The sequence below is a fragment of the Oryzias latipes genome, chromosome 2, assembly GCF_053564925.1.
Source record: "Oryzias latipes strain Hd-rR chromosome 2, Olatipes_Hd-rR_3.1".
Taxonomy (NCBI): Eukaryota; Metazoa; Chordata; class Actinopteri; order Beloniformes; family Adrianichthyidae; genus Oryzias; species Oryzias latipes.
In genome coordinates, this window is record NC_136238.1 from 12,986,365 (window position 1) to 13,013,600 (window position 27,236).

At 40.7% G+C, this 27,236-nt stretch overlaps 1 protein-coding gene across 1 annotated transcript; it reads left to right on the forward strand.

Moving 5' to 3' along the window:
• Window positions 1–26,896, forward strand: abcb11b (ATP-binding cassette, sub-family B (MDR/TAP), member 11b). Its single transcript, XM_011484225.4, has 28 exons — window positions 1–206; window positions 331–349; window positions 2,940–2,969; window positions 3,048–3,099; window positions 3,190–3,494; window positions 6,254–6,341; window positions 8,302–8,435; window positions 9,035–9,206; window positions 10,146–10,270; window positions 10,340–10,514; window positions 11,126–11,239; window positions 11,330–11,440; window positions 12,705–12,830; window positions 13,257–13,460; window positions 13,531–13,701; window positions 13,832–14,033; window positions 14,244–14,316; window positions 14,621–14,741; window positions 14,811–14,978; window positions 15,454–15,558; window positions 15,677–15,838; window positions 16,414–16,617; window positions 17,090–17,331; window positions 18,338–18,494; window positions 18,716–18,913; window positions 20,098–20,304; window positions 23,728–23,874; window positions 25,084–26,896. Exons 1-28 carry the CDS (start codon window positions 128–130, stop codon window positions 25,282–25,284), a joined length of 4,092 nt encoding a protein of 1,363 aa, XP_011482527.1. The 5' UTR covers window positions 1–127; the 3' UTR covers window positions 25,285–26,896.
• Window positions 26,897–27,236: the final 340 nt, after the last annotated feature.

The window sequence follows — 27,236 nt, forward strand, 5'->3', positions numbered from 1 at the left end:
AGAGCCTCCTCTGGGAGCTACACATGATAGGTTGGAACTAAGAGGTTCTTGGTAACGTCCTGTGTTTGAGATTCCCTGGTTGGATTTGGGATTACTGGTCTCCCCTCATTTTTCTAGAGGACCCAACATGCCGAACGAATCTGTGAAACTGCGAAGTATCAAAAAGCTGGGGCATGACAACAACAGCTACCAGGTTACAGATGAAGGTAAGAAGCCAAAGGAACTAAATGTGGTTTTGTAATTATTGATAAAAAGAAACTTTTGTGTTTATGTGGTTTAAACTGATTGGAATTGAGATCCTAGACTGAGATTTCTACATTTATGTTGCAGAACAAGCTGGATCTTACATGTAAGTACAAACTTTTTTATACGACATATTAAATAAAATGTTTGACTTCTAAAAAGAATTCTTAACTCGATTTTTTTTAAATTATGGAACATTCATTGGCTTTTATGTGTACCATTTTCAATATTTAAAAAAATATTTAACCTCCAAAGTCAATTAAGGTATTTGTCTACACAAAGATTTAGTTGCGTGTCTTTGTTAAAAATGAACAATTTGTGAAATTTCGTTCTCTGCGGATTTTGTGCGTACATCGGAAAACTTGTTTTTCTTTGGCAACTACAAGTCACAGCAACAGTTAGAGGAGTCTTGTTGTATATGTGCAAACAAAAGCTATGTGCGTCCCTATTTTTTTATTAGCACAAAGCTTTTGTCAGTGCTATGGAACTGACAGTTTCTTTCAGATTTTCAGTTTTCTTCAGTTTTGAGCATCGGTAAACTGGGTCTTTGTCACCTGGGCGTGGTACAAACAATACACAATGTATATTTGTGTTTGCTTGTGTTTTATTTTACAATTGAAATTATTGTACGTGGCGCTGGGGAACTGACAGCTCCAAGCAACAACTGTTCTGATTGGCAGACGAGGTTATGCGTTTCGCAACACGCTGACACCCGCAGGCTTGGCACATGAACAGCGGCGCTCAACAGGATTTTTTTGCAGCTTTATGTTGATGAAAGGCTTAAGGTTTCATGGAATTTGTAAGTTATTTATAATTTGAAATACTAGTTGTGTACAAGCAGAGACTTTACTAAAAATAAACTAACTATCTAACACGGAAGCTATGGACACACCTGGCGTGAAATAAGCATTCAAGAACACATTGCTCATGATGTTTATGCTGGAGTGTTGCTACCCGATATTAGCGCGTGTCCACCGCCTACAGTTAAAAGAAACTTGGCGGAACATGGCGAAGCGGTATAAATCTTACAAAAATTGCTCCAGACTTTTTCTTTCACAGCTTTATTCCAATATATGATCTGCAATTATTCATTTCTACCCCATTCATTTTCAATCAGTTGGCACTTCCGCAAATTTAAAAGAATGCCATCCAAACATCACTACCAGGTTTCAAGTCCCTGACTGTGCGGAGCTTCTTGTATGTAGATCACAAAAAAGAAATTTGCAGAGCTATGTGTGAATGTGAGAATTCTGAAGCCCAAAACACTCGTTCAGGGACTTTTCAGTGGAAGTGTCCGCTTGATGACATGTTGCCGACAGCGTTGTGGATCTACCCTCAGAGTTTGTCCAAATCATTAAAGACTTTTCCACAACAAAAATGTTCTACATCCAAAAGCTAGTCTGTAACAGGAAGGCTGCTGTTGAAACAGAAAAAAATGTTTTCACAAACTGAAAAAAATGTCAAAGAGCTAATCACATCATCCGCAAAAATCCTCTCTTATTTTGAAAAAAGGTAACTCTAATAGACATAAGAGAAGCCTGTCAGTCTCTTTTTTTATTTAGGTTGCAGTAAATTCAACTTAAAAAAGGAAAGATGCAAAAAATAAATAAATAAATAAAACTAAAGTAAAAAAAAAATCCCCATATTGGTCAAACTGGAAAAAATGAAAAAGCTGATCTGCGAATATATCATGGCAGGCTTTAGCAAGCCTGCCTGCCTTGTCCGGTCACACCGCAAAAAATACAGACCTCTAAGCAAAAACAACATTTCTCCGAATTCTGTATTAAAAAACAGTAAATATAACTATATAAACAAAATGTACAGAAAATATTACTTTATCAACATTGAAATTGTTAATAAAACAATTAAAATGTCGTTTAAATTAAGGGACAATTTATGAAATTGAAAAAAAGTGAAAATAGACAATTACCTAAAAAACACTCTCCAAAATTAGTCAATAAAAAAAAAAAAAGGCAAGAGGCTGCAGACAACAAGATGATGCCCAGACATCATAAGCCAGACTCGTAAATAGCTTTACATTCTAGTCAAAAGTGCTACAATTCTGAAAACATACAGAATTTCCGCTTCCAGCCAATGATGTCGGGCGCCATCTTGTCCGCAGACAGTTCCCCTCCAAAAAACTTTTAAACAACAAATAGCAAATAATAGCAAACAATTAAAATCAAACTCTTAAACAGCATAACAGAAGGAGCTGCCTAGACGTCCCATGTAAACAAACATCCACATAAATAAGACACAAAAGGCTTAGTGCTTGTTTATCTTAACGTTCGGGAAGTTTTTTTGTGATCCGAGTAATTATCTTTTCTTTCCTATCAAAAGATCAGCATCTTGGTTTAAGTATTGCTGGTCCTCTGGCACCCTCTGATAAAAAAAATAAAAAATAAGAGCAAGCTAATAAGATTATTTAAAGCTTAATTAGAGCGGCCCTGGAAGCTTGACGTCCCACAACTTAGAAATCCCTGCAGAATACGTGAAAGAAATCAACTGATTAACAATTTGGTACTGATAGCTTTATCTGTTTAACATGAGCTAATTGCATTCATTTGGAAACACCGTTTTTTTCCTTCTGTTGTTGCTGGACAGAAACGTCTGTATAATCATGAATAAAGTCCTAATGACTAATTGGCCTTGTTTTGCCCCATAATTGGAATTATTGTTTTGCTTTGTCCGTGCAGGACCATCTCCAATTCCAGGGGGACGGAGAAGTAAGTAACCAAACAAGGAGACTTGCTGAATACATGGACACAGAATGACTAAACTGAATGACTTTTTGTTTCTCAAAGAGCTCAGGAGAAGGAAAATCAGCCTGCAATAAGAGTTGGCTTCTTTCAACTGGTAGAACACTTATTGTTTGTAATTGTTCTTATGGAGAGGTTTACCCATCTTCTTCATGGGGGGGTGTCCTTTGCGTCTGTTTTTCCTCAGTTCCGCTTTGCCACCTGTAAGGACGTCTTGATGATGGTGTTGGGCTCCGTTTGCGCCGTGCTGCACGGCTCGGCCCAGCCCCTCATGCTGCTGGTGTTCGGCCTGCTCACTGACACCTTCATCGATTACGACATCGAGCTCCAGGAGCTGAGCGACGACCGCAAGGAGTGCGTGAACAACACCATCCAGTGGAAAAGGAACTACACTGGAACTCTGGACATGACTCTGCCGCTGAACCAGTCATTTGGAAGCCTCATCAATTCAACGCTGGAGATGTTCACACCCTTGAGTAACATGTCGTGTGGGTAAGTGTGATGTGAAGTAGGTCTTTTATCAGCGGCAACTTTTAATGACAAGTGTTGAGATAAATTTAAAACGAGATATAAAATACCTTTTAAAGTCTTAAAGACCCACTCTCTAGCATTCTCAACAATTTCCAGCGTTCTCAATAAGCCAGACCCCGCTTCCCGTCACCTATCTGTTTACATGCTGTCCTGCTAGCTTACAGCCCCTCACACCCCCACGCTAACATTGCAAGTGCAACAAAAATTGCAAGCAATATCAGAGCCACATTTTTGAACTTGATGCCAGCTCAGACGAGGAAAACAAAGACGGACAATGGATCCATTTGTCCAAAAGTGGATGCATCAGAATGAAGCAGAGCAGGGAGTTTGTAGCCCGGCCATTGCGACTTGAACAAAGAAAGACTCCGAAATGCAATTTTAAGTTTTATTTTATTTATATATGTCCATCATGAGAAAAATTCTACAAGAACATGTCAAGAACACTGCCTACGATCTTGGTATGTAGCGTATGCAGAGGGGTTACAATCAATTTGCAGCCGAGTGTCTCAAGAAAAGACTCCATGTGATGTTTTACTTTGAAGATCAAGCAGCATCACTCATCTCTACCTCCAAAGACTACCTGCTTGATTCATGTGATGATTTCTTAGGTCATTTTGTATCAGACACGGTTGTGTTTCACATACATGACACATGACATGATGTTACGGCGGAATCACGTCCGCCTTCATCAGAGTCGTCATCAGATGGTGGTGATGTGACGTATTTAAAAACAGATGATTGTGACGGAGGCGGAGCCACCTGTCAAACTTTGACAAATGACTCCGCCCCTTGATGTCCTTTTTCTGCTAGAGGATGTTACTCCAGGTATGAGAGAGCATGAAGGCCCCCTCATCCCGGTTCATGGAAGTGTGTCTGTTCATGTTAATTTATGAGTATGAGTCTCCGGGATCTCCGGCTTCCTCCCACTGTCCAAAAACATACTTTATAGGTTGATTGGCAACTCTAAATTGTCCATAGGTGTGAGTGTGAGAGTGAATGGACGTGTGATTGAGGATATTCTACCCTGCGACAGACTGGCGACCAGTCCAGGGCATCCCTTGCCTACGGCCAAGTGGCCGGGATAGGCAAGGGATGATAGGCAATCCGAAAGGGAAAAATGGTCAAGAAGATGAATGAATGAATGAATGAGTCACAGACAATAGACCCACAGGATTCTAGCAGACCTCATGGCTTAGTGCAGTGGTTCCCAAACTGGGGGGCGCAGGGGGGTGCGGCAAGGCTACGGGTTGAAGCAAGCCCACACCAGTCACCGAAAAGATGTGGACATTAAAGGTGCAGTTTTTGCAGAGTTAAATGTTCAGGATTTTGTTATTTTCTTCAGAGAGCTGGTAAAGTGTAAAATGCCACTTTCATGCAGGAATGGAGTTTATAAGAAGATGTGTTGAAAGCCATGAACACCATTACATGGTAAAATTTTATGATACATGATGCAGTGTCACTTTTAATAATTGTAAAGGTGATTTGTTTTTTTTTTTTTTTAGTTTTGTTCAGGAAAAGTTGCCATTTTGTATGACTTACAATGTTAAGTAAAGTCCAGTGGAGTTTAGAAACAAAGGATTTTTATGTTTGTGTCAGTGTGGGGGGGCTCGAAAATATTCTAATCTTCAGAAAGGGGGGCCCTGCAGAAAAAGTTTGGGAACCCCTGGCTTAGTGAAAGGAAATTGTGTTAATTTTGAAAATTGATCATGGAGGAGAAATTAATAATTGCTGTTTGTGTCCAGCGACAGTCCAACTGTTATCATGTTCTTTAACGCAGCATTACAACAATGACAGACCTGACCTTGAGCATCCTCTATCACCCAGAAGGTCCTTGAAGGCTGGACCTGGATGGGTTCCTTCAGTTTCTTTCTTTTTTTAACCTTTGCACAGACATTTGTCTTCTTCCCACAGTCAAAGAAAATAAAAGGCCCATCGTTCAACCTAAAACTCGATATTTGCACGTGAGCAGCGAGTCTAAGTGGTTTTCTGTCTGCGGATGTGGCCTTGTGATGGACTGTGGATCCTAAACACAGCTGAGGTTGTAAAGAGGAGCATTTTAAAGAAGGAGTCAATTACAAAGGGGTTCTGCACCGCTTGCTTTATTAATAGAAAACATCAGGTGAACATGGAGCAGGACTCAGGGAGACTAACCCGACAGGGGAAAACATCAGGAAGACAAAGCAAGCTAGCAGTACAATAAAGAACAAACTAAACTTCAACAAAGAATAACAAACCAAAATACAGAAGATCCGCCAAACATGACAGGATGAGAACCTGCAACCCTTATGATCCTATACAGATTGCACAGTTGATGGACAGACTTTTATACTTTTGCTGCCAGGCTTTCTATCATTTTCTTCTACATAAGCAATGATCTGAGCCTCACATTTGTATTTTCTATCAGCTTGTCCATAACTGCGAGGTCTGAGCCCAAACCATGAGTCATTTACCGCTGTGCTTTACAGCAACACACATCCTGTAATGTGTTTTCTGTTTTTTCTGTGTGTATGACATTGAGTTTGTTGTTTCCGGTCAAATAAACCAGACTTTGACTGTGGGACAGTGACGCAATATTAAATATCGTTATTTGACTAAAATGTATTCAAGCTTTCTCGTTTTTTTTCCCCCAATGTTAAAAACAGAAAACTTTCTTTTTAAAAAACAACAACATTGTTGTTGTTCTGCTTTGTAATTCTCTAACTGAGTTTTCTCACCTTCAGGATCCTCGACATCGAGCATGAAATGACCCTTTTTGCCTTATACTATGTTGGGATTGGAGCAGGTGTGTTCTTGCTGGGATACTTTCAGGTGAGACTTCAAATGCCACAACTTCACCACAGAACGCAGTTTTTCTCGTTTGAGTTTCACGTTGAATTTATGGGAAATCTTCATTTTTATGAATAGGAGGGGGGAAAAGAGGGGGGTAAAGGTAGTTGGAGGATGATTAAAAAAATAGGAAGGGGTAGAAAACACAAAGCAATAAGTTGCTGGAAGCTTATAATCATTACTGTCAGGTGTAAATGTTAGTCTAAAAGGGGCGGGGCCTGTCCACAGACACAAAAACCTTGCAAACATACTTGTTGGCACAAAAAAATCTTTACGCACAAACATTGCAATACGTACACAATACAACTACAGTTCGGTCCAACAAGAAGCGCATATAAATATAATTATAACAAATAAAGCTTAACCTCAAATACAAAAGGGGTTTATGCAAATATGCAGAGTGTATGCGTGTATATTTAGACACTCGGTTTATCTAAATATCCATAACCCCCCATTGTAACAGTAATATATGTCAAACATATGAGTCCTTCAGCTCCTGTCTGTTTGCACAGGTGTTGGACAGGACAAATAAAAAAATAAAAAATAAAAAAAGGGCGCCAGCTCCCAAGAGACACGGCCATCGCTGTTAAGGCTGTTGTTTCCCCCACCAAGGATGGGGTAGGGGACAGAAGATCAGAGGCCCTTCCTTCCTTGTATAACGTCTGTGTGTTTTGGAGTGTATATTGCGTGGCAAGGGTTGTGTGTAATAAAAGATGCAGTTAAAATGAGCGGGTAGGAGCAATTAGAAATTTTTTGGTTTGACTCTAATTTATTGACTTAACCAATTTTTCAAATTCCTCTTTGACCAGTTCTAGTATGTTTCAAACAGTTGTTAGAAATAACGAACTACTTTAACTATAGATTAGCAGTTACAGTACAAATTTTCTTCCAAATTCTCTCACAATGAAACTATAAAAAAACTATAAAAAACTATAAAAAAATATAGACCATTTTTGCTGTTCTGTCGCATTTCTACCCTTCAAGTCAGCTAGCAGAACTTGCGACTAAAAGCAAATCCCTACCAGAGAAACTTTTACAAAGAAGCTCTAGCAGCCTTTAAAGTCCTCCACCTGCTGTCTCGATAATCTGCACTTTTATTTATTCGTGAAATCCCATTAAATGCTGTGTAAATAACACAGCCTCCTTCCCACAGGCTGCGAAAAACTGCATTTATCTACCCTGGTACCCTTATTAATAAGCAATTCCAGGCTCACAGCAGAGCAGCCATAAGAAATGCATGAGATTTGATGTCGGGACTGGGACCACAGACGGTGGGAATATTTGAAGTTTAACACATCAGGTGTACGAGTGCTTTCTCTCTACACAATGGATTACATCATAGAACAGAAAACCTAAAAGACCAGTTTTCAGGGGAGGAGTAATAACACACCTGAGTGAACACAAACGACGTGGAGATTCCCAAAAGCTCGACAGCCAAGAGACTTTTTTTAATGACCTTCCTTTAGCGCAATCGATGGATGACTACATGGCACCCATTATTGTAAAATGATCGATTTTTAAACTTGCGCCGTTGGGTTTTCGTGGTCTGGGGCTTATTTAATTTACCCGGCTGTCCTCCCGGGACCTGCATTTCCATAAAAATGAGGTACTTAAGAGACAAATAAGGGAGATGTTCACGGCATTTCCTAATCTGGATTCTGGTTATTTGAGTCAAATAGAGGGGAGGTGGTTGCACCTCCTTTACAAATTGCATTATTTCAAGCCTCTTGCCTATCTTGTAAAACTGGTGCAAATTTCTACTCCATGATATAATCAAGAGCACTTTATCCCACAGAGCCTTTTGAGACGCATTTCTGTGAGATTTATTCAAGAGTTGATTGTCATTGTGCGAAACGAGCTCCTTTGAATGAACCCGTGGAGAATATGTAGAGTTTACCCTTAAGTCATCCTGCCGCGGTGCTTCTCTTTTCCCCGTTGACAGATCTCCCTGTGGGTGACAGCCGCCGCCAGGCAGATTCAGCTCATCAGGAAGCTGTACTTCACCAAAGTGATGCGGATGGAGATCGGTTGGTTTGACTGCACCTCTGTGGGGGAGCTCAACACCCGCCTGTCGGAGTGAGTCTGACGTGACCTCGTAGCTTCAGGTTTATCCACCGCAGATCAGGCTGGTGGTGGAAACACACCGCAACGGTGGAAAAGTTGATGAGATGGCAATCAGACTGTTTGGTCATGTCTGCGCCACGTTTGTAACCCTTGTGCTATCCTAGGCACTTTAACATTGGGAGTGGGGTCATCTAGACCCACTAGACAGTGCTCTGAACCTTCTTTCTTCAATGATCTGTGATCTTCACTGGTGTCCATGGATTACATGAAATCCTCACTTTTATCCACCTTTGTCATGGTAGGGAGAACACGTCAATGTAAGGGTGGGGTCATCTAAGATAGCACAGGGGTTAAGGTTTTCTTGGGACTGCACACCTAAGATGGATTTTTGTGATAGAAATGATGAGGGAATGGGGAATGATGGATAAGGATAGGATACAGGCAAGTGGAAGAAATTCAACATTCAACATTGTACTTTGATGATGTTAGTCAGGTTTGCAGGTGAAGAAGTAGATGGGAGGGGTAAAGGAGGTCTGACCTGCACAGGTATGGTGGTCAGGTAGGTCCCTCTCTCAAACTTCAGTTTATCAAAGACATTTTTTTTCCCCCAGTGACATCAACAAGATCAACGACGCCATTGCCGACCAAGTTTCCATATTCGTGCAGCGCTTCACCACCTTTGTGTGCGGGTTCTGCATCGGATTTGTCAAAGGGTGGAAGCTGACGCTCGTCATCGTTGCGGCCAGTCCGCTGATCGGCATTGGAGCCGGCCTCATGGCTCTGGTGAGATTTAGCCCCTCGTGACATCCCACCTTTGCGCATTAGCAAAGTAGCAAAGGTCCTTTTGCTACTCTGATATGATTCACAGCAATAAGTCATCCTCATATTATGCAAATGTAGCTACTTTGAAATTTCAGTATTAGGCAAAGAAACCTCTCTTGTTAAAAAACCTAATTGCAACCCCTGGCATACAAGCCCAGTTTAAAGTAACCAGAGATGTAAGTTTGGAGTTTAAGAAACAAAAATTAAACCCAGACCACCACTCCACCACCGCCCTGTTTGACTATTGCTGTAATGTCTTTTATATGAAATACTTTTGGTTGTAATCCAGGTGTTATGGGTCACACTTACCAAAAAGTAGTTGTGTTTTTTTGGGGGTCAAACTTAATCACAAAATATTTGCCCAAAAGTCTTCGGGCTGATGATTTTTTTTTGTTATTTTATGGAAATATGTATTCAGCATTTAGTATGGCTAACGTAGTGTAATATTGTCAGCGAAGGTTCTCATTCATCAGGCGGCGTTTTCTTGGTTATGTCTTGCATTTGAGTCATATCAATTAGACTTAGACTGGACCAAATGGCATCATCAGTCTCGTCTGGTGAAGACAGAGCAACTCCGCCCCTCTTTTCCCTCACCGTTACAAAGCAGAGAAGAGCAGGAAGCTTATGGCCCGTCCAGCGTAGTTTCTACGTAACAAATAAGCTGTTTTTCAAAACTTTCTTTTGTCTGCTCCTATTTACAACTATTTGAATAAAAAAATACTCAGAAAAGTAATTTCTTTTCTTCTTCCATCATCATAAAAATGATACAAGAATAAGTTAAAAACACACAAAAAACAATTTTCAACTCTAAACCTTATTTAAAAAATTACTTAGTTTTTGCACTTTACATGGAAATCTCTCTTTCTGTCTCCACTGATTGTGTTTCTGTTTTAACTCCAGTTTGTGGCTAAGCTAACAGGGATGGAACTGCAGGCCTATGCTAAAGCCGGCGCTGTAGCAGATGAAGTCCTCTCCTCCATCAGGACTGTCGCTGCTTTTGGTGGAGAGATTAAAGAAGTGGAGAGGTATGCGACACGATAAGAGAAAGCTAAGTCCCGGAGGTGCCTCACTAAAAACAAGCTGCTTTTCCAAAGGTATGACAGGAACTTGGTGTCGGCTCAGCGATGGGGCATCAGGAAGGGTCTGATCATGGGGTTTTTCACTGGGTACATGTGGCTGATCATCTTCCTCTGCTATGCACTGGCTTTCTGGTATGGCTCCACTCTGGTGGTGGACACTGCAGAATACACACCAGGAACACTGCTGCAGGTAACTTAACTGCAGGGGAAGGGGATACCACTGTTGGCTTGCGCAAAGTACAAACCGGGCATGTTACGTGTGTTGAAGAACGTGTTTTAGCATATGGTGTTCACACTGGACTGTTGCTAACCAATACTTGTGCATGTACTCACAGTTGGAAGAGGCTGAGTGCGAAATGTCGAAGTGGTGCAAATCTTGTGAATCTTGTCCCAGGCTTTTTCTCTCACATCCCTACACTGATGCACGAAAGACTTGGTGTCATTTTTAATTATGGCCAGGCACAAACCACAATTATTAATTTCTCCTTCATGATCAATTCTCAAACGTTTGGTTCTCTCTGAAACAAAAAGGACGTCATCCATATGTCACTACCAAATCCAAGTCCCTGATTGGTCAAAGTTAACTGGTAGAACTCTCAAGAAAGCTTTAAACGCCCATTTAAATAGACTTTTCTTGAAAATGGGGGCTCGAACGCGCATTTCCGAGCCCGGTGTGAACATAGCACAAAATGTTCTTCATAGCGAAGTTCCTTCACATGATTTTGTTTGGAAATTAATTAACAAATAGAAATGGTAACAAACTTCCCACGCAGTTCTCCTTTGCCAAACTTTGAACTGAAGGTATTCTTCGGAGTCTTGGTGGCAGCCATGAGTTTGGGACAGGCCTCCCCATGCCTGGAGGCGTTTGCAGCAGGTCGTGGAGCTGCAACCATTATATTTGAGACCATTGACAGGGTAAAAAAAAAAAAAGCTACTATAAGGCACGTTAAACGGTACTGTGTTTGGCAGGCAGCGGTCACTGTGTTATAAATGTGTCACCACCAGGAACCACAGATTGATTGTTTGTCAGAATCTGGGTACAAGCTAGAGCGGGTGAAGGGAGACATCGAGTTCCACAACGTGACCTTCCATTACCCATCCAGGCCTGAAGTCAAGGTACTAAAGCATTTGAATTATTCCAACACAATCTTTTCCTTTTTTACATTTTCCTGAATCTGTATTAGAGTTTTGTGTGTTTATGGTCAAACAATCACGAACTCCAGTTATCTGGCTCTAGTTTAGTTGGTTCACGTTTGTAGCTTTTTCTTATAAAGATTTTTTATAACACTTTGGCTTTTTTTCTTTAAAGTTAAAGAAAAGGCTTTATAATCTATCCCTTTGCTTTATTTTAAAAATGGTGAAAAGAAGAATAGATGTATTTAAGTTTTGTATTGATTTCTTGAAAGATCTGTTCTGTAAACAAACTATTTATACCAACAATCATGTATTCTGTTGACTGAAATTACTTCAAAATGGCCTGTGCCCTTAGAAAAAAGGTAAAACCTCCATGAATGCGCTTAGAATTCAACTCCATCTACTGCATAATGGCTAGATGTACATTTTTTGCTGATGGTATTGAAAATAATCGTTTCATTTTGCACTTAGAAGCATTGGTGCACCTTCACAACACATCAAGCCATTAAAAAAAGCTCCATTGAAAGTATGACCTCTGGCTTTCATAGACACCAGCTTTGGTTGGTGGCTCTTGAAGTTGGTCATTCTCATTCCCAGGAATTACATCTAAAACGTGTCAATCTGTTGAATCTTGATATACTTTAGAGTTCAACACACACAGATAAACCTTTTTGGTTTTCTGTTGTGGTTTCCATCAGAAACAACACCCTTAATACTTAACTGACCTTCATCCTTAAGTCAGTCTTGAGCTTAAAATAGCAACATTTTTGGTACACAATGAAGTTTGATGGTGTTGCACGAATAAATACTGGTTGCTAAGGGAAGATGGGTAATTAACTTTCATGAATGAAAACAAAAAACTCTGCTTAAATTTGTCATACTATGATTGCTATACAGACTTGCTACCTATTTTGATTGTTTATTGCAGTGTAACATTTAAGACAAATGGTAATCTCAACGGTAGCTTAGGCTGTTTGTGTTTATGGGCTGCTTTGGGTTCAAAGCTCAGCACTTCTTAGATTTGTTATTTTCAAAGAAACTACCAAATCTGGAGATTTATTTCGTGTTGATGTCCACAAATCTACAAAATCAAGTGTAAAATCAACGTTCTCAAATCAAATAATGCTAATTATACTTCCTGTGCCTGGTGAGTTCTATTTTTGTAAAAAAACAACAACACATAAATTAGAGGATTTATAGTTGGAGAAATTAAGGAATTAATTTTATTTTCTGGTCTTGCAAACAGATCCTGGACCAGCTCAGTGTTCAGGTGAAGTCAGGTGAGACCACAGCTTTTGTGGGGCCGAGTGGTGCCGGGAAAAGTACTGCCATCCAACTCATCCAGCGTTTCTACGACCCTTTGGAAGGAATGGTGGGTTTAAAGCTTAGAGAGGTCCCCTCAGCTTTTCTGCAAGTAGTCCCAAACCCTGAGACTTATGAGTTCTATAACATACTGTTAGTGCCACTTACTTCCTTTTCAGCTTAATGCTTGTCATTTCAAAAATAACCATCCCCCTAGGGTGATAAAGTTACATGATAATTTGTTTCATTATTCAGCTAATGGTTCCTAACAGCCTCATTTTTCACTTTTACAAAAATTACACTTCTCTTCAGACACCATTCTAATTCCTTTTAGCTTCTAAAAAAAGACAAGCTCTTTGTTGTTCTCTGGAGTTTATCATCAAGACTTACAACCCTTCCTTTTGAAATTGATATATTTTTTACGGTGGGAAAAAACCTAACATGGGATGTCTGTGACGGTATCATCCATCAATTTCTCCTGAATGCTCGATTTCAGGTGACCTTGGACGGTCATGACATCAGGGGGTTGAACATCCAGTGGCTGCGCTCCCTGATTGGCATCGTGGAGCAGGAGCCTGTGCTGTTCGCCACCACCATCGCCGAAAACATCCGCTACGGTCGACCCGGCGTCTCGATGGACGACATTATAAATGCTGCGAAGGAGGCCAATGCCTACAACTTCATCATGGACCTACCGCAAGTGGGGAGGCAGAGGAGTGTGAGGAGGATGCTAAAATGTCACAGACTCCTGACCTGTTTTTTATCTGCAGAAATTTGATACATTGGTCGGGGAGGGCGGTGGTCAAATGAGCGGCGGGCAAAAGCAGCGCATCGCCATTGCGCGTGCACTAGTCAGAAACCCTCGCATCCTGCTGTTGGACATGGCAACGTCTGCTCTGGACAACGAGAGTGAAGCTGTTGTACAAGAAGCTTTGGATAAAGTATGTGACAAGACGAAAAACATCCTCAAATGCCTTTTTTAGATTAAGAATTTGAACTTTAATGACCCAACAAAACCATCATATTTAAGTAGAAACTGAACAAATGTTAATGACCCGGTTCCCCTCAAAGGTACGCATGGGTCGCACCACCATCTCCATCGCTCACCGCCTGTCCACCATAAAGAACGCAGATGTGATTGTTGGTTTTGAGCACGGCCGGGCAGTGGAGAGGGGCAAACACAATGAACTGCTGGAGAGGAAGGGCGTCTATTTCACCCTCGTCACCCTACAGAGCCAGGGTGACAAGGCTCTCAATGAGAAGGCACAACAGAGTAAGTCCATCTCAATTAATCAACAACCATTTTGTCATTTTGCTTTCGACAATTTCTGATTGTCCGGATTTCACTAAACTAAGACCGCAAACATTTTTGGACTGTTAAACTCCACAAATGTCAGAGTCACTGTTTTTAAAGCTAATTTGAAGAACAACATTGTTTTCTCCTAAAACATACCTCTAATTTCCATTTGTTTCCATGCAACAGTGGCTGATAGTGAAAAACAGGAGCCAGAGCGGCTGAATCTCTCCAGAGCAGGCAGCTATCGTGCCAGTTTGAGGTATTAACACAAACACGTTCCCAATCACCTCCTGCCCTTCATCACTAGCTCACTTTGGTATATTTTGATTTACTTAGCCTTTACTTTACACCCAAATAAGATAATTGCAGGAATCGTCTTGTGGCTGAAATTGACTTTTTTTAATGCAGGCGCTGGTGTCATGATTGACTTAATTACCCTCCTATATTAACTTTGGCATTTGGGGCATTTCACTGACAGTATCATCCAAAGCCACTTAGAGCTGCAGCGGCACAGCATTCGTTAGCGTTGGACATGGATGTAGATGCGAGCTCTTTCTGTTCAGGGCTTCACTTCATCAGAGGTCTCGATCACAGCTGTCCAACCTGATCCCTGAATCCTCCATCAACGTCGCTGGAGATCTCGGCCTCAGGACCTACTCTGTGTCGCCGTCAGAGAAATATGATGTACGTTTTTGAATGAAGCCGTCAGACGCTGGTTTGCGGCTGATGTGAGGTTTGTCTTTTTTGCTTCAGAAAGCCACTCCTGAGGAGGAGGAAGAACAAGTGGAACCTGCTCCAGTGGCCCGGATTCTCAAGTACAATGCGCCCGAGTGGCCCTATATGCTTTTTGGTTCCTTGGGGGCTGCAATTAATGGAGGGGTCAACCCCGTTTACTCATTATTGTTCAGTCAAATCCTAGCGGTGAGGATCCATTTCAATACTTTTTTAATGGAGGTGTAACGATTCATAATTCAATTTGTGTTTCATAGTTGGCATTGGTTCATTTTGAAGGATTCGATTTGATCCAATTTACTGAGTTAAAAATAGATTCAGGACATCTTTAGAGAAAATTTCAACCATTCTCACTGCTGTGATGGCACCAATCATGCTTTAATCCGAAGTTTCGAGTGTCAATTTGTTCGATGGATTTCATTTTAAAATGTTTTTTAAATGGTATAGGTTGATTAAAAACTTGCTTCAGACAGATTGATCTGGTTGGAATAGAATAGGAATAGAAATCGTTTCATCGATTAATTATTACACCCCTACTTTTCAATGTAAATTCATGTATTTCAGAACTATAGTCTCTTGTTTTTGGAATTATTCCAATGTTCAGTTCAAATTGACATCGTGATAACATGTACATATTTTTTTATTCCTACACGTGTGCTTGTAGACGTTTTCAGTTCAAGACCCGGCTGCTCAAAGGAGGGAGATAGATGGGATCTGCGTGTTCTTTGCCATGGTTGGCGTCGTATCTTTCTTTACACAGATGCTGCAGGTAGAGTCTTCTATGAAAAGATTGATTACCTTAGCGAGTAGCATTTAAACACTCTGCATCCAGACGAAGTTGAAGAAATGATTAACAAGGAAGTGTGTCTGTTGGCTTTTGTTTCCAGGGTTATGCCTTTTCCAAGTCCGGCGAGCTGCTCACCCGAAGGCTACGGCGAATCGGCTTTCACGCCATGCTGGGACAAGAGATTGGCTGGTTTGATGATCACAGGAACAGCCCTGGAGCTCTAACTACACGCCTTGCAACAGACGCCTCCCAAGTCCAAGGGGTGAGGAACGATTTCAGAAAATGACAGGGAAGCATTTTATTCAGAAATTGTTGAGTTTCGCCAACATAATGGTTTGTTGGAACACCGTTTACAAGTACCGTTTCAGATTTTTTCCATAATGAAACACTAGAGCTTTACACACAAAAATATTACACCCTGAAATTCTCAATATTTTGTCAATGAAATGTTTTTTTTTGGCTTTTATTGGTCAGCGACATAGCTTTGGATATTATCATGCTTAGGGATTCAGTTGGGTCTTTATTGTCTTTTATCAAAGTAAATACCTTAATATGTTATCGTTATAATTTTTTTATGGAGTACATTGATTAAAGCCTCCTCCAATGGTAATATATATGTTTTAAAATTTTCAAATAATAAAAAAAAACACTATATAGTCAATTTTAAAGCATGTGTTATCAACATAGAAAATTTGTCAAATTTTACTAATTGTAATTGATGGTTGCGTTGGCTGCTCAGATTGCTGTAAATTGGGAATTTCACCACTAACAATTATATACGACATACTTTCTGTCTACTTTGAAAACACAATGACAAAAACGGCTTTCCCTCCAAAGGCTACAGGTTCACAGATTGGCATGATCGTCAACTCTCTGACCAACATCGGCGTGGCCGTCCTGATGTCCTTCTACTTCAGCTGGAAGCTGACTCTGCTCATCCTCTGCTTCCTGCCCTTCCTCGCTCTGTCAGGTGGCTTCCAGGCCAAGATGCTCACAGGTTTTGCCAAGCAGGACAAGCAGGCCATGGAAACTGCAGGACGGGTAAGATCAACCGGAAACCACCTTCAAACTTCTTTGGATCCTTGTTCCAGCTTTCAGTCTGAATATTGTATCCCGAGAAGGCCTAACAGTGTCGGGTGACATCAGCTGTCCTATCTACTGACAGCTGATAGGAGACAACTTGACAGCAGTGCCTATTTTAAGATGCATATTTGGGATTTTTCCTCACCTTAAGTAGAGCTTTAGGTCGTTTAAATAGAATCATATTTCATCATCTTCTACTAAAATAAGCTTAAAATGCAGTCACGGTGCTGAAATGTAGACGTCTTATAGACCACCGAAAAATAAAACTCAATCAAAAATCAAAACATGTTTTAGATACAAAACAAAAATCCATGTTTGGGATAAATTGGTTCAAAGCAGCAAAATTCAGCGGAATAGTGCAAATGGAGCATTCGTGTCTCACTTTTCTACCTAAACTTACATGACTCTCAGCTCCGTTCCCGTTTTACAGATTTCAGGCGAAGCCCTGAACAACATCCGAACCATCGCCGGCCTGGGGAAGGAGAAGAACTTTGTGGAAATGTACGAGTTCCAGCTGGACGCCCCGTACCAAGCAGCCCTGAAGAAGGCCAACGTGTATGGAGCTTGTTATGGTTTCGCCCAGTGCGTGGTCTTCATGACCAACTCAGCCTCCTACAGGTTTGGAGGCTACTTGGTGAAGCAGGAGGGGCTTCATTTCAGCCTGGTGTTCAGGTGAGGAAAAACCCCCGAGAGCTCTGCTGCCTCATGTTGCCTTTTTCCCTTAAATCCAAACGACATATCCAATTGAACTATTGAAATTATTATGGGATGGCCTGCAAGACCCATAGCTTAGTGGCCGTTTTGTTGCAAAGTATTTACATTTGGGGATTTTTCAAATTTTTGCACAATATGAGAACAAAAAAACAAACAAACTTTAGTTTCAGCAATCTTCACACACAAGTTTCACACATACCACCAGTATTTTGTTGACCTTTGACCTTGGGAAGAGGCCCGCATCTTAAAATAAAAGTTTCAACTCCTCCTAGGGATTTTGATCAATTGGCTCCTAACTCCACGAACATTACTAGGAAGCTACTTGAGGATAAAATGTTAGATTTAAAGGTTTGTGATAGCATGGCGAGCTCCCACAACTTGCCTTTCCCCTTTGCCTGCACATTTTTAGTGGACCATTGTGTAAACTCAACGCACAAGTTGCTGGTTTAAGCTAACATATGATATAAACATATAAGGCATGTGGGTGAGGCAACAAAACACCTCAGTTGCTATGGAAATCCAAAAATGTACTTTTGCCGATTCTTTTAAGAATTATAGTTACCCTTGGACGATCAAGAAATAAAATTGTTGCTATGGAAATAAACCAACAGAAAAAGTGTTTTTTTCTCATAAATGTAATAAATGCAGCTCATACCAGGGTGGTATGGGCAGAAGAGGGAGCCGAAGGGGCCGCTTGGGCGGGGCAAAAGGGGGCGACAGGGGCGGTGGAGGGTAACTCCTTGAGGCTCTAATTTTTTTTTGATTCATTTGAGATATTTCGAATTTTATTGTAAAGAGCAACTTACTCTATGCAAAAACCAAAAAAAATGATTGAAAGCAGACAACTTAACCGTTGTGGTATTATACATTTGAGCATTTTTTTGCTAGCAGATTGCTACTAAAACAAATTTGCTGTCTGGTTGTGAAAAACACCAGAAATAGAGGTTTTTATTGCTTCCGGCAGGGTCATTTCAGCCATCGTCACCAGTGGCACGGCTCTCGGACGGGCCTCCTCTTACACTCCAGACTATGCCAAGGCCAAGATATCGGCAGCCCGCTTTTTCCAGCTGTTGGACCGTATCCCCACCATCAGCGTCTACAGCGACAAGGGAGACAAATGGGTACGAATCGGGTATTTCACTGAAAATAAATCTCACTTGGTTGTGTGGAAGAACAATAAAGCAGCATCTTATAATTTAAATGTTTAGTTTTCTACCTTTAACCCGCAGCAACCTGAACTTGTCAGCAAAACAGACACATCAGCTCCCTGCTTTGAGCACAGGATGGACCAGGTTAACCCTTGTACTCACTCCTTTCCCCCCTTCCACTGCCATGTTGTCAGAATAACTTCCAAGGGAACATCGAGTTCATCGACTGCAAGTTCACCTACCCCACCAGGCCAGACATCCAGGTCCTGAACGGGCTGACCGTGTCGGTGAAACCTGGCCAGACGCTGGCTTTTGTTGGCAGCAGCGGCTGCGGGAAGAGCACCAGCGTGCAGCTGCTGGAGAGGTTTTACGATCCCGACCATGGCAAAGTGGTGAGGAGAAGCTGCAAAATGCTGTCAATTAACTGCAAAATGCTTTTTATGTGCTGCACATGGTGCAATTCAGAGGGGCCTGTTGCCAGTATAAAGCTTTATATTTGGTTCTTTCTCCTGCACTCACTAAGCAGACATCCTGGTTTTTAATTCTTACATTTTCCTCTTTTTCTAACTGTTTTTGTAATCCTTGTTCTGACCCAAAGGAAGGTGCGTCCTTTCCCCTCACAGTCAAATTAAAGGTCACTTTCACCTAGTGCTCTAAATATATTCAACAGTATTTTCTTTCATTCTTTATGTTTTGCACATCTGTTTGGGGTCATTGGGGGAGTCAGAGTAAATCCAAGCTGTCACTGGGTGAGGGATGGAGTTTTAAAAAGCTTTCATGGCTGCAAATGTAGTGACTGCAGGGAGCTGCTGCCTGGTCTGAACTGTTTGAGACTCGTGATAGTTTAAACTTTTATTGCTAATGTAGGGGAGGGTTACTGTCACCACAGGAGTGCAACTAAATATAACAACAAGGTAAGGAAGACAGTGTTTCAAATCTAATTAAATAAAAAACAGTGTGCAGCCAGTATGTGAACTCCAGCTCATGCAGATTTTAGGTTTCGGTCAAATCCAAATGAAAAAAAGTAATGAAAAACGTTATCCTCATCTTTTGACACGTATTGCAGCTGAATGACGTCCTAGCTTAACCGTAATGTGTCTTTGGTTTAAGAGATATTAAAAGACCGAAGGTGGGCTAGCAAGGCCTTTAAAGCCTTCTCTGCCGGCCTAAACGTATTTAGAAAAGTGCATTAAGCTGACCTTCATATCAAGTATGGAATTTTCAAACCATGAAGTCAGCTTTGATCTTTCAGAAACTCTGCCGCTCCACAGCTGCAGGATTTAAACTGGACATTTACAGCACGAGGTGAAAGAGGTTCCTCAACCACAGAGTCATTTTTACGTGAACTTTGTGCGAGGTGTACAATAAAGGATCTCGAGTGGCCTTCATCGAGCTGGAGGAAGGTTTGGAAACTCCTCACCGCGTGTGAGATTTCAAAGAGCAGACTCACCTCCACACGGTTGGAAGACAGATCACAGTACCGATAGTGGTATAATCGCTCATTAGATTGGTTGCGTTTCCAATCGCTGATTATTACATTGCCATCTCCTGACATTAAATCCATTTCTCCCCGCAGCTGATTGATGGCCACGACTCCAAGCACGTCAACGTGCCCTACCTCCGCTCCAAGATCGGCATCGTCTCCCAGGAGCCCATTCTGTTTGACTGCAGCATTGCAGAGAACATCAAGTACGGCGACAACTCGCGGGAGATCAGCATGGATGAGGTCATCCTGGCCGCAAAGAAGGCACAGCTGCATGACTTTGTCACGGCGCTCCCTGAGGTATCATTTCCCTTTCGAGGGTTGAGCAGCAGGCAGGAAGCCTCTAAAGTTGAAAAGAAGTTTGTATTCAGAGAGCGGGCCGGCCATAGGCGGCCGCAGAGGAAAGGCAAACAGAGAGGACAGAGGGAATGAGGTAAACATAGATTTATAAACAGAGGCCTGTGGAAGGTGAGCTGGCAGCAGAGGTGACACCGGCATATTTACACACACAGGGAAACATGTCGACCTAATAAAAGACTGAAGAGCAGGAAAAGCTGATTTTAAAGATACTTATCGAAGGGAAAAAAAGAGCGCCCCTTTATTTACAGAGGATAAAACTTCATTTATGACAGATAGAAATAAAATCATTTATTTGGAAAAACACATAAACATGAAAGAAAGAGTTTAAGTTACTGATTTAATGGTTTAAGTGCTCCATTGCTGTTCTTTAAAGATCCACGCCGATGAAAATGGTGTTTTTAGCATGTTCATGTGCCCTTTTTCTCCTGATGAAGGACATACTTTAAGAAAATTAAGCTCAAAATTGCATTTCTGAGAATTTCTTTCTTCAGATCGTTGTGAATCAGGAGCAGTTGAATAAAAATTTCATTTGAAAAAGACCCTATTTGTGGCGTAGAAAATACACCGGGTTAGCTACAAGCTCTCTGCTCAGAGCTCTTGCAAACAGGGAGGGGAAGAGGGGGCGGGGTTGCTAAGGTGCGTAGCACCACAACTCAGAAGCTAATTTCCAATGAACTATTGGCGCTATACAGAAAATATGTCCTAGAAAAATACACTAATGGTCATACTGGTAACGCTAAGAGAACTAGATTAATTGATGATCGGAGTGGGTGTTTTATCTAACAAGAAGCTCTATTTTTGGGGTGGAAGAAAACTGATTTAAAGCTCTTCTATGATAATCTTTACAATTAAATAGAAAATTTTATAGAGCAGAACCAGCTTACTCTGTTCTACTGTTGGACATGAGTCTAAAAAAGCTCTTCTTTCATTAAATAAAAGCTGACATTTGAAGATCTGGATAAAAATGGTTTGGTGTTAAATATCTGGAACACACAGAGCATTTGACGTGCATCAAAGAATGTGCTGAACCCACCCCCTAGTGGACAGTTAAGAGAATGCATTTAAATAATAGTCATAAATCTAAAGGTAAATTAACACCTGACATGTGTCACAAGTTTTTGTTTAGCATATGGTGTTCACACTGCACCATTGCCACCCAATACTAGCGTATCTACCTACAATGGGAAGAGGCTTGGTATAAAGCGGTGCAAACCTCACTCCAGACTTTTTTTTTCACAGCTCTACCGATAAATGAAAGACTTAGTGTTATATAATTCACACCGGACACAAACCGCAAATATTAATTTCTCCTCCAATGATCCATTTTCAAACAGTTGGCATTTCTGTGAATTAAAGAGGAATGGCATCCATACGTCACTACCAAATCTGAGTCCCTGATTGGTCAAAGTTCAACCGGTTTAACGTTAAATGTGCAATTCAATGGGTGTACATTTTTTTAATTTTTGTGGTGCCCTAATACAGATTTAAAAACCTGCGTGAACGCAGGATGCCCAGAATATAAACATGTGTTTACATAGACTTTGTATTGCCTGAATGCGCGTTCCTGAGGCCTGTGTGAATGTAGCATTACAGCTAAATTCAGATTTTAACAGAGACCAATAGCTCAATTTTTATAACAAAGTCATGATTTTTCAGAGTAGAGTTATTCCTTGACTCCAAAATTCAGGTTGCAAAAGCTGAAATTCAAAATTTAGGCTTTCCCAAGAGCTTTACATCACCCATTGTGGGACAAAAACAAGTCAGCACCTCAACTTCCATCAGATGATAAAATCTCTGCCTTTATACTCAAAGCCGCTAAAGCTTTGAATTATACTTAAAGCTTTGAGGCTACATGGAAAAGCAACAGGAATTCTGCAAAATCTGCCTCTAAATTATACATCCCACTGTCAGACTGAGACGGACAGAGAAGTAAAATGTCAAAGTGACTGAGACTGCAATCTTACTGTTGACTTTTCCTCGTATTCAAGCCTTCAGAAAGATGCAGTACCTCTCTGGAGGAGAATTAATCTCTGCCAACCCATTCTGGTGGAATTTATTCTCAATTTTGACTGATATGAGAGCAAAAACTGTAATTTTGTCTCTGAAACTGATTTTTTTCAATCAAATTCAGATACTTTCTCCTGGAGCCTGAGCAGTACGTATGTTTGTCGTAGCTGCTCTTTCTGCTTCACTGTTGCAAACTTGACATAAAAAAAGCATTGCTGCTGCAGCACTGTGGGGGAAAAGCTGGAGAAATTCTATTAAAAATGTCAATACACTGCAGAAAAGATTTAGTTTTAGCTTAAATCAACACTTCATGACATTTGTTTGGCACAACCTCAGGGATTTTTGGCACTTTATCTAAAAGTCTTCCCCTTTTTGAATTGGAATTATCATTCTGGCTTGCAGCATTCCTGGACCAGATTATTTTCACATTTCTTCTTTCCTACTGCATCCTGGAGCGACAACCTGACCCCTGCCCCATACGCAAAAGCTCACCAAGATTTGCACACAGCATTATTCGTTGAAAATGAACTTTGGGTGCAGTGAACGACCCACCCCCAAAAATGATGACATCACAGTTGGGCAAAATTGTCAAAAACAATGAATGGGGCAAAAAATGTTACGGGGCACCAAAATATATTTCAAAATTCACAAACAAAACCAAAAGACAAATATCGGGTATGTCTAAAGGAAGTATGAAATTTAGCGATTTATTTACACAATATGGCAAGAAAATACTTTTATTTAAGCAATCTTTGCGAAATTTCACATACGAACCACCAACTTCAGTCTACAACCACAACCAAAGTTTAGTTGACCATTGACATTAACAATTCAATCTTGAGTTAGGCAGCCATCTTCAGTTGAAAAAAAGCAACCCCTTTAGGCTCACCTACAAATTTCAAATCCTTCTTCTAACCCCTCCAGCATCATTGAGAAGCTACTTAGGAAAACATTTTTGGAACTAAAGGTTGTAGATTTTTGAAAGTGTTGGTGTGGCCAGCTCGCAAAAGTGGCGTTTCCTTGTTGCTCGCACATTTTTTAGTTGGAACATTGTGAAAATGTAATAAAGGAATCGTTAGCTAAAGCTGAACAAATCGATATTACATATAATATCAACATATTAGCAATGTGTGCGTGGTTAACCAAAAATCTCCGTTGCTAAGAAAATCCCAAAATTTACTTTTTTAAATTCTTGTAAAAATTACATAGAACTGTTTGTCAACTTAGGGCAGGGTGGAGCAGCCGGTGAGAGCACGGAGGCGGATAGAACCACAACGCGCCTTGCAGCTTTAATCGATTTTTTTTTCTTTTCCTTTCACACACAACAGCCAAGCCTTCTTTATCTTCTCATTTCAGCAATATAACACCAATGTGGGCTCCCAGGGTTCCCAGCTGTCCCGTGGTCAGAAGCAACGAATCGCCATCGCCAGGGCGATCATACGCGACCCTAAGATCCTGCTGCTGGATGAGGCCACATCAGCGTTGGACACAGAAAGCGAGAAGGTACATCTCTAAAACCTTTACCCTCACACCCACAACATCCTCATATCAAAGCATCAAACCAGTAGAGCCCCATCTGGACACATCTGCATCAAGCTTTCTACCTCCAAAGGCTACTCCGACCAGGCAAAGAGACATTTGCAGCTCTCTGATCCACTAGAATGTCCTGATGACAGTAATTTGCACATGACTGTCAAATTGCTGCAATTGGGAGGTTTTTTGTGTGTGCTGGTGATGGTTTCTGGATGTGCTGCTGTCGCATGTTTACCTAGTGCTCTGCAGAAATACAACCCATTTCTTTATACATGGCCTTCGTCAAAGCAGAACTTCTTATTTTGCTTTAAAATGGTATCGAACAAAAGCCCAAGACGCTGTGTGAGGGGTTGTTCTTGGAATTTTTATCATGTTTTCACTTATTGTCAAAATATTTCTTGCACCTGAATTACTTCAGTGTTCTGTATTAGGGTATTTAGCACAAAAAATAAAAAAAAGCATTAGGAAAAAGGGCATGATGCCTTTGGGGAGGAACCAATGAGTTTATCAATCAATCCAGATTGTGCTACCAACAGTCATTTGTACTAGGTGGTGAATTATAATGGAACTTTTTGTTTTATTTTATATCATAATTGTGCTAAAATCAAAGTGAAGTTTTAATCATGAAGTGACCAGTTAGTCATCGGCTTTAGTATGGTCCTGCTAGGTGAGTTTTTCTTGCCCGTTTGCACAAATTTAGAAAGTTTGTTAACGTTGTATCCAGCTGTGGAACTGGAAACCTGGCCTTAGCAGCCAATACAAAACAACTATGAGCTCCCAAACCCTGTGACCATCTATGGTATAGACCAGGGGTGTCAGACTCTGGGCTTCGAAGGCATGCATCCTGTTGGTTTTTTGAGAAATTCAGACTTATATGATGTTGATCACCTGGATCAGGTGTATTTTGCCAATAAGGAGCTTATATGGAAGGTTAGTTGCCCACGCAGCCTGGAGTTTGACTAATGTGATAAATAATGATAAAAGTAGGTCTACAAAAACAACCACTTCTGGTTGTACTTTACTGAAAACTATCAACTGAAAATGAGGGAAAAAACCAAAGATAAACTTTGTATACCTTCAATAGAGTAATAGAAAGCAGGGCACAAAGAAGTACAAAGAAATACAGTCGATTCAAGACAATTGCACATAGCTATATGAATGCTCTTATGACTTTTGCAGACTGTCCAAGAGGCCCTGGACAAAGCCAGAGAGGGCCGGACCTGCATCGTCATTGCCCATCGCCTGTCAACCATCCAGAACTCTGACATCATCGCCGTCATGTCTCGGGGCATCTTGATAGAGCAGGGATCCCACGACCAGCTCATGGGGCTAAAAGGAGCCTACTACAAGCTGGTTACAACAGGAGCACCCATCAGCTAGTGTGCCGTTGGAGACGTTTTGTGTTTTTATAAAGACAAAATCGGGACTGGAAGCTTTAAAGGTCAAGGATCGGGGCAAACAAATGAGCGGACGCGTTGATCACCCGTACAGTATTTATTTTTATGATGATGCTCTGATAGGTGTAGATGGGTTTCATAATTGGTGCAAGCTCTATTTTGAAGAAAAATTCTATTTCTTATGATAACTTTCTATGGTTCATCTAACTTTTTAGTTGTGTAACGGCTTGTTTTTACGTGTTTACAACCTGCTGGATGGTCAAGATTGAGCTCAAGAGGATGGTAATTTTCTTAACCCATGTGCTATCTTAGATGATCTCCCCCTTACATTGTGTTCTCCCTACCATGACAAAGGTGGATAAAGATGGAAAGATTTCATGTAATCCATGGACACCAGTGAGGTCACAAATCATTGAAGAAAAAAGGTTCAGAGCACTGTCTAGTGGGTCTAGATGACCCAACTCCCAACGTTAAAGTGCCTAGGATAGCACAAGGGTTAAGCTTCTTGGAGAAATCGGCATTATTCAAGTCTTTTGACATGATGCCACAGATGTATTTAAACTTGTGAGGCCTTTGTCCTTCAAAGAGGTTGTAAGCAACCTGACAGAAAACCCTTTTGACAGAGAAATGTACTTTTTCTCCTAGATGACTTTCTAAACTACATGGCTTTTGTTAAAGCTTGGGTTTTAGAAGGTCAGTGCTTTATGGCCAAGCAAGCTGAAAGACCAATACCACAGAAATGAAAGTCAGACTAAAGAAACTGCACTAAGAATGAGTAAAAAAGGCAGCATATGAAAACAAATACTTTGTCTGACTCCCTTAGAAGGAAAATATAAGGATGTAAGAGTCCGTTCTTGTATCTCATGTCTACCTTGATCCTGTAAGAACTGTTAGACGCTTCAGAAAGTTTAGACATCCACATAAAGTCCTACTCTGATCAGCTTTTGCTCTATTTTCAAAGCAATGAAATGATTCTAAAGGATTTAAGTAAGTAAATTTTCAGAAATGCAATTTTAAGCGTAATTTTTTTCAAATACATGTCTACCATCATCAGAGAAAAAACACAAGACCTATGTTAAAAACACCATTTTCATCAGAGTGGTCATTTAAATAAAATTGATATGAGGATTTGGGTTCAATAATTGGTAATTTTTTCTGAAAGTAAACAAAAGCTTTTTACCAGATCGTAGTTTTGATTATTGACGCTGTGTTTCCTTAGTAGTCAAGGTGTGAATTGTAAGGTTTTTGTCATGATTTGAACTTGTCTTGTTTTTGGTCCTTGTTCTGTCTTGTTTCTGTTTCCTGTTTTATTTTGAAAGTCTCCTGTCTTGTCTGTTTTCTTGGGTTTTACTTCCTTTGGTCCCCATCTGCCCTGATCGTGTTCACCTGTGTCTTGTCTGCCCTGTCTGTATATAAGTCTTGTCTCTGCCTTCCTCCTGTGTTGGTCCATTAGTATTCCTGTTCTGGTGTTCATGCCCTGTTCCTCGTTCCTTGTCCCTCGCCACGCCACAGTGAGTTTTCGTTTGGTTTTTGTCATCCTGCTCTGCAGCGCTTTTTGTTTGTTCTTTTTGTGCATTAAAACCCACTAGCCCTGATCCTTGCCTCCTGCCTCTGCATCTGGGTCCAACCGGCTTTCGAGCCACCCCCCCACCGTGACAGTTTTGATCAATGATTTGCTTTTTAGGAATTTTTAGGCAGTTTTTTGTATGTATAATGGATTCTATGAAATAACCTAACAAATGTTCAGAATGTTGTAAAATAAGTACAGTTTTTTTGTCCATAAATGTTGGACAATGGTGATGGAACACAGCATAGATGTACATGAACACTGCAATGAGAAGGTTCATTAACATGGATGTTTATGTTTAATGCATGGTATTTTGTCATTTCTTTCACCACAACTAAATTTAAATTATTTACGATGGTTTTTCTTTT

What these genes read in the sequence shown, in the direction of transcription:
- abcb11b (XM_011484225.4), top strand. Translation starts at nt 128, where the DNA reads ATGCCGAACGAATCTGTGAAACTGCGAAGTATCAAAAAGCTGGGGCAT. An exon ending in CGCCGTCAGAGAAATATGAT is followed by an intron (nt 14,742 to 14,810) that starts GTACGTTTTTGA and finishes TTTTTGCTTCAG; the next exon opens with AAAGCCACTCCTGAGGAGGA. An exon ending in TCTTTACACAGATGCTGCAG is followed by an intron (nt 15,559 to 15,676) that starts GTAGAGTCTTCT and finishes TTTTGTTTCCAG; the next exon opens with GGTTATGCCTTTTCCAAGTC.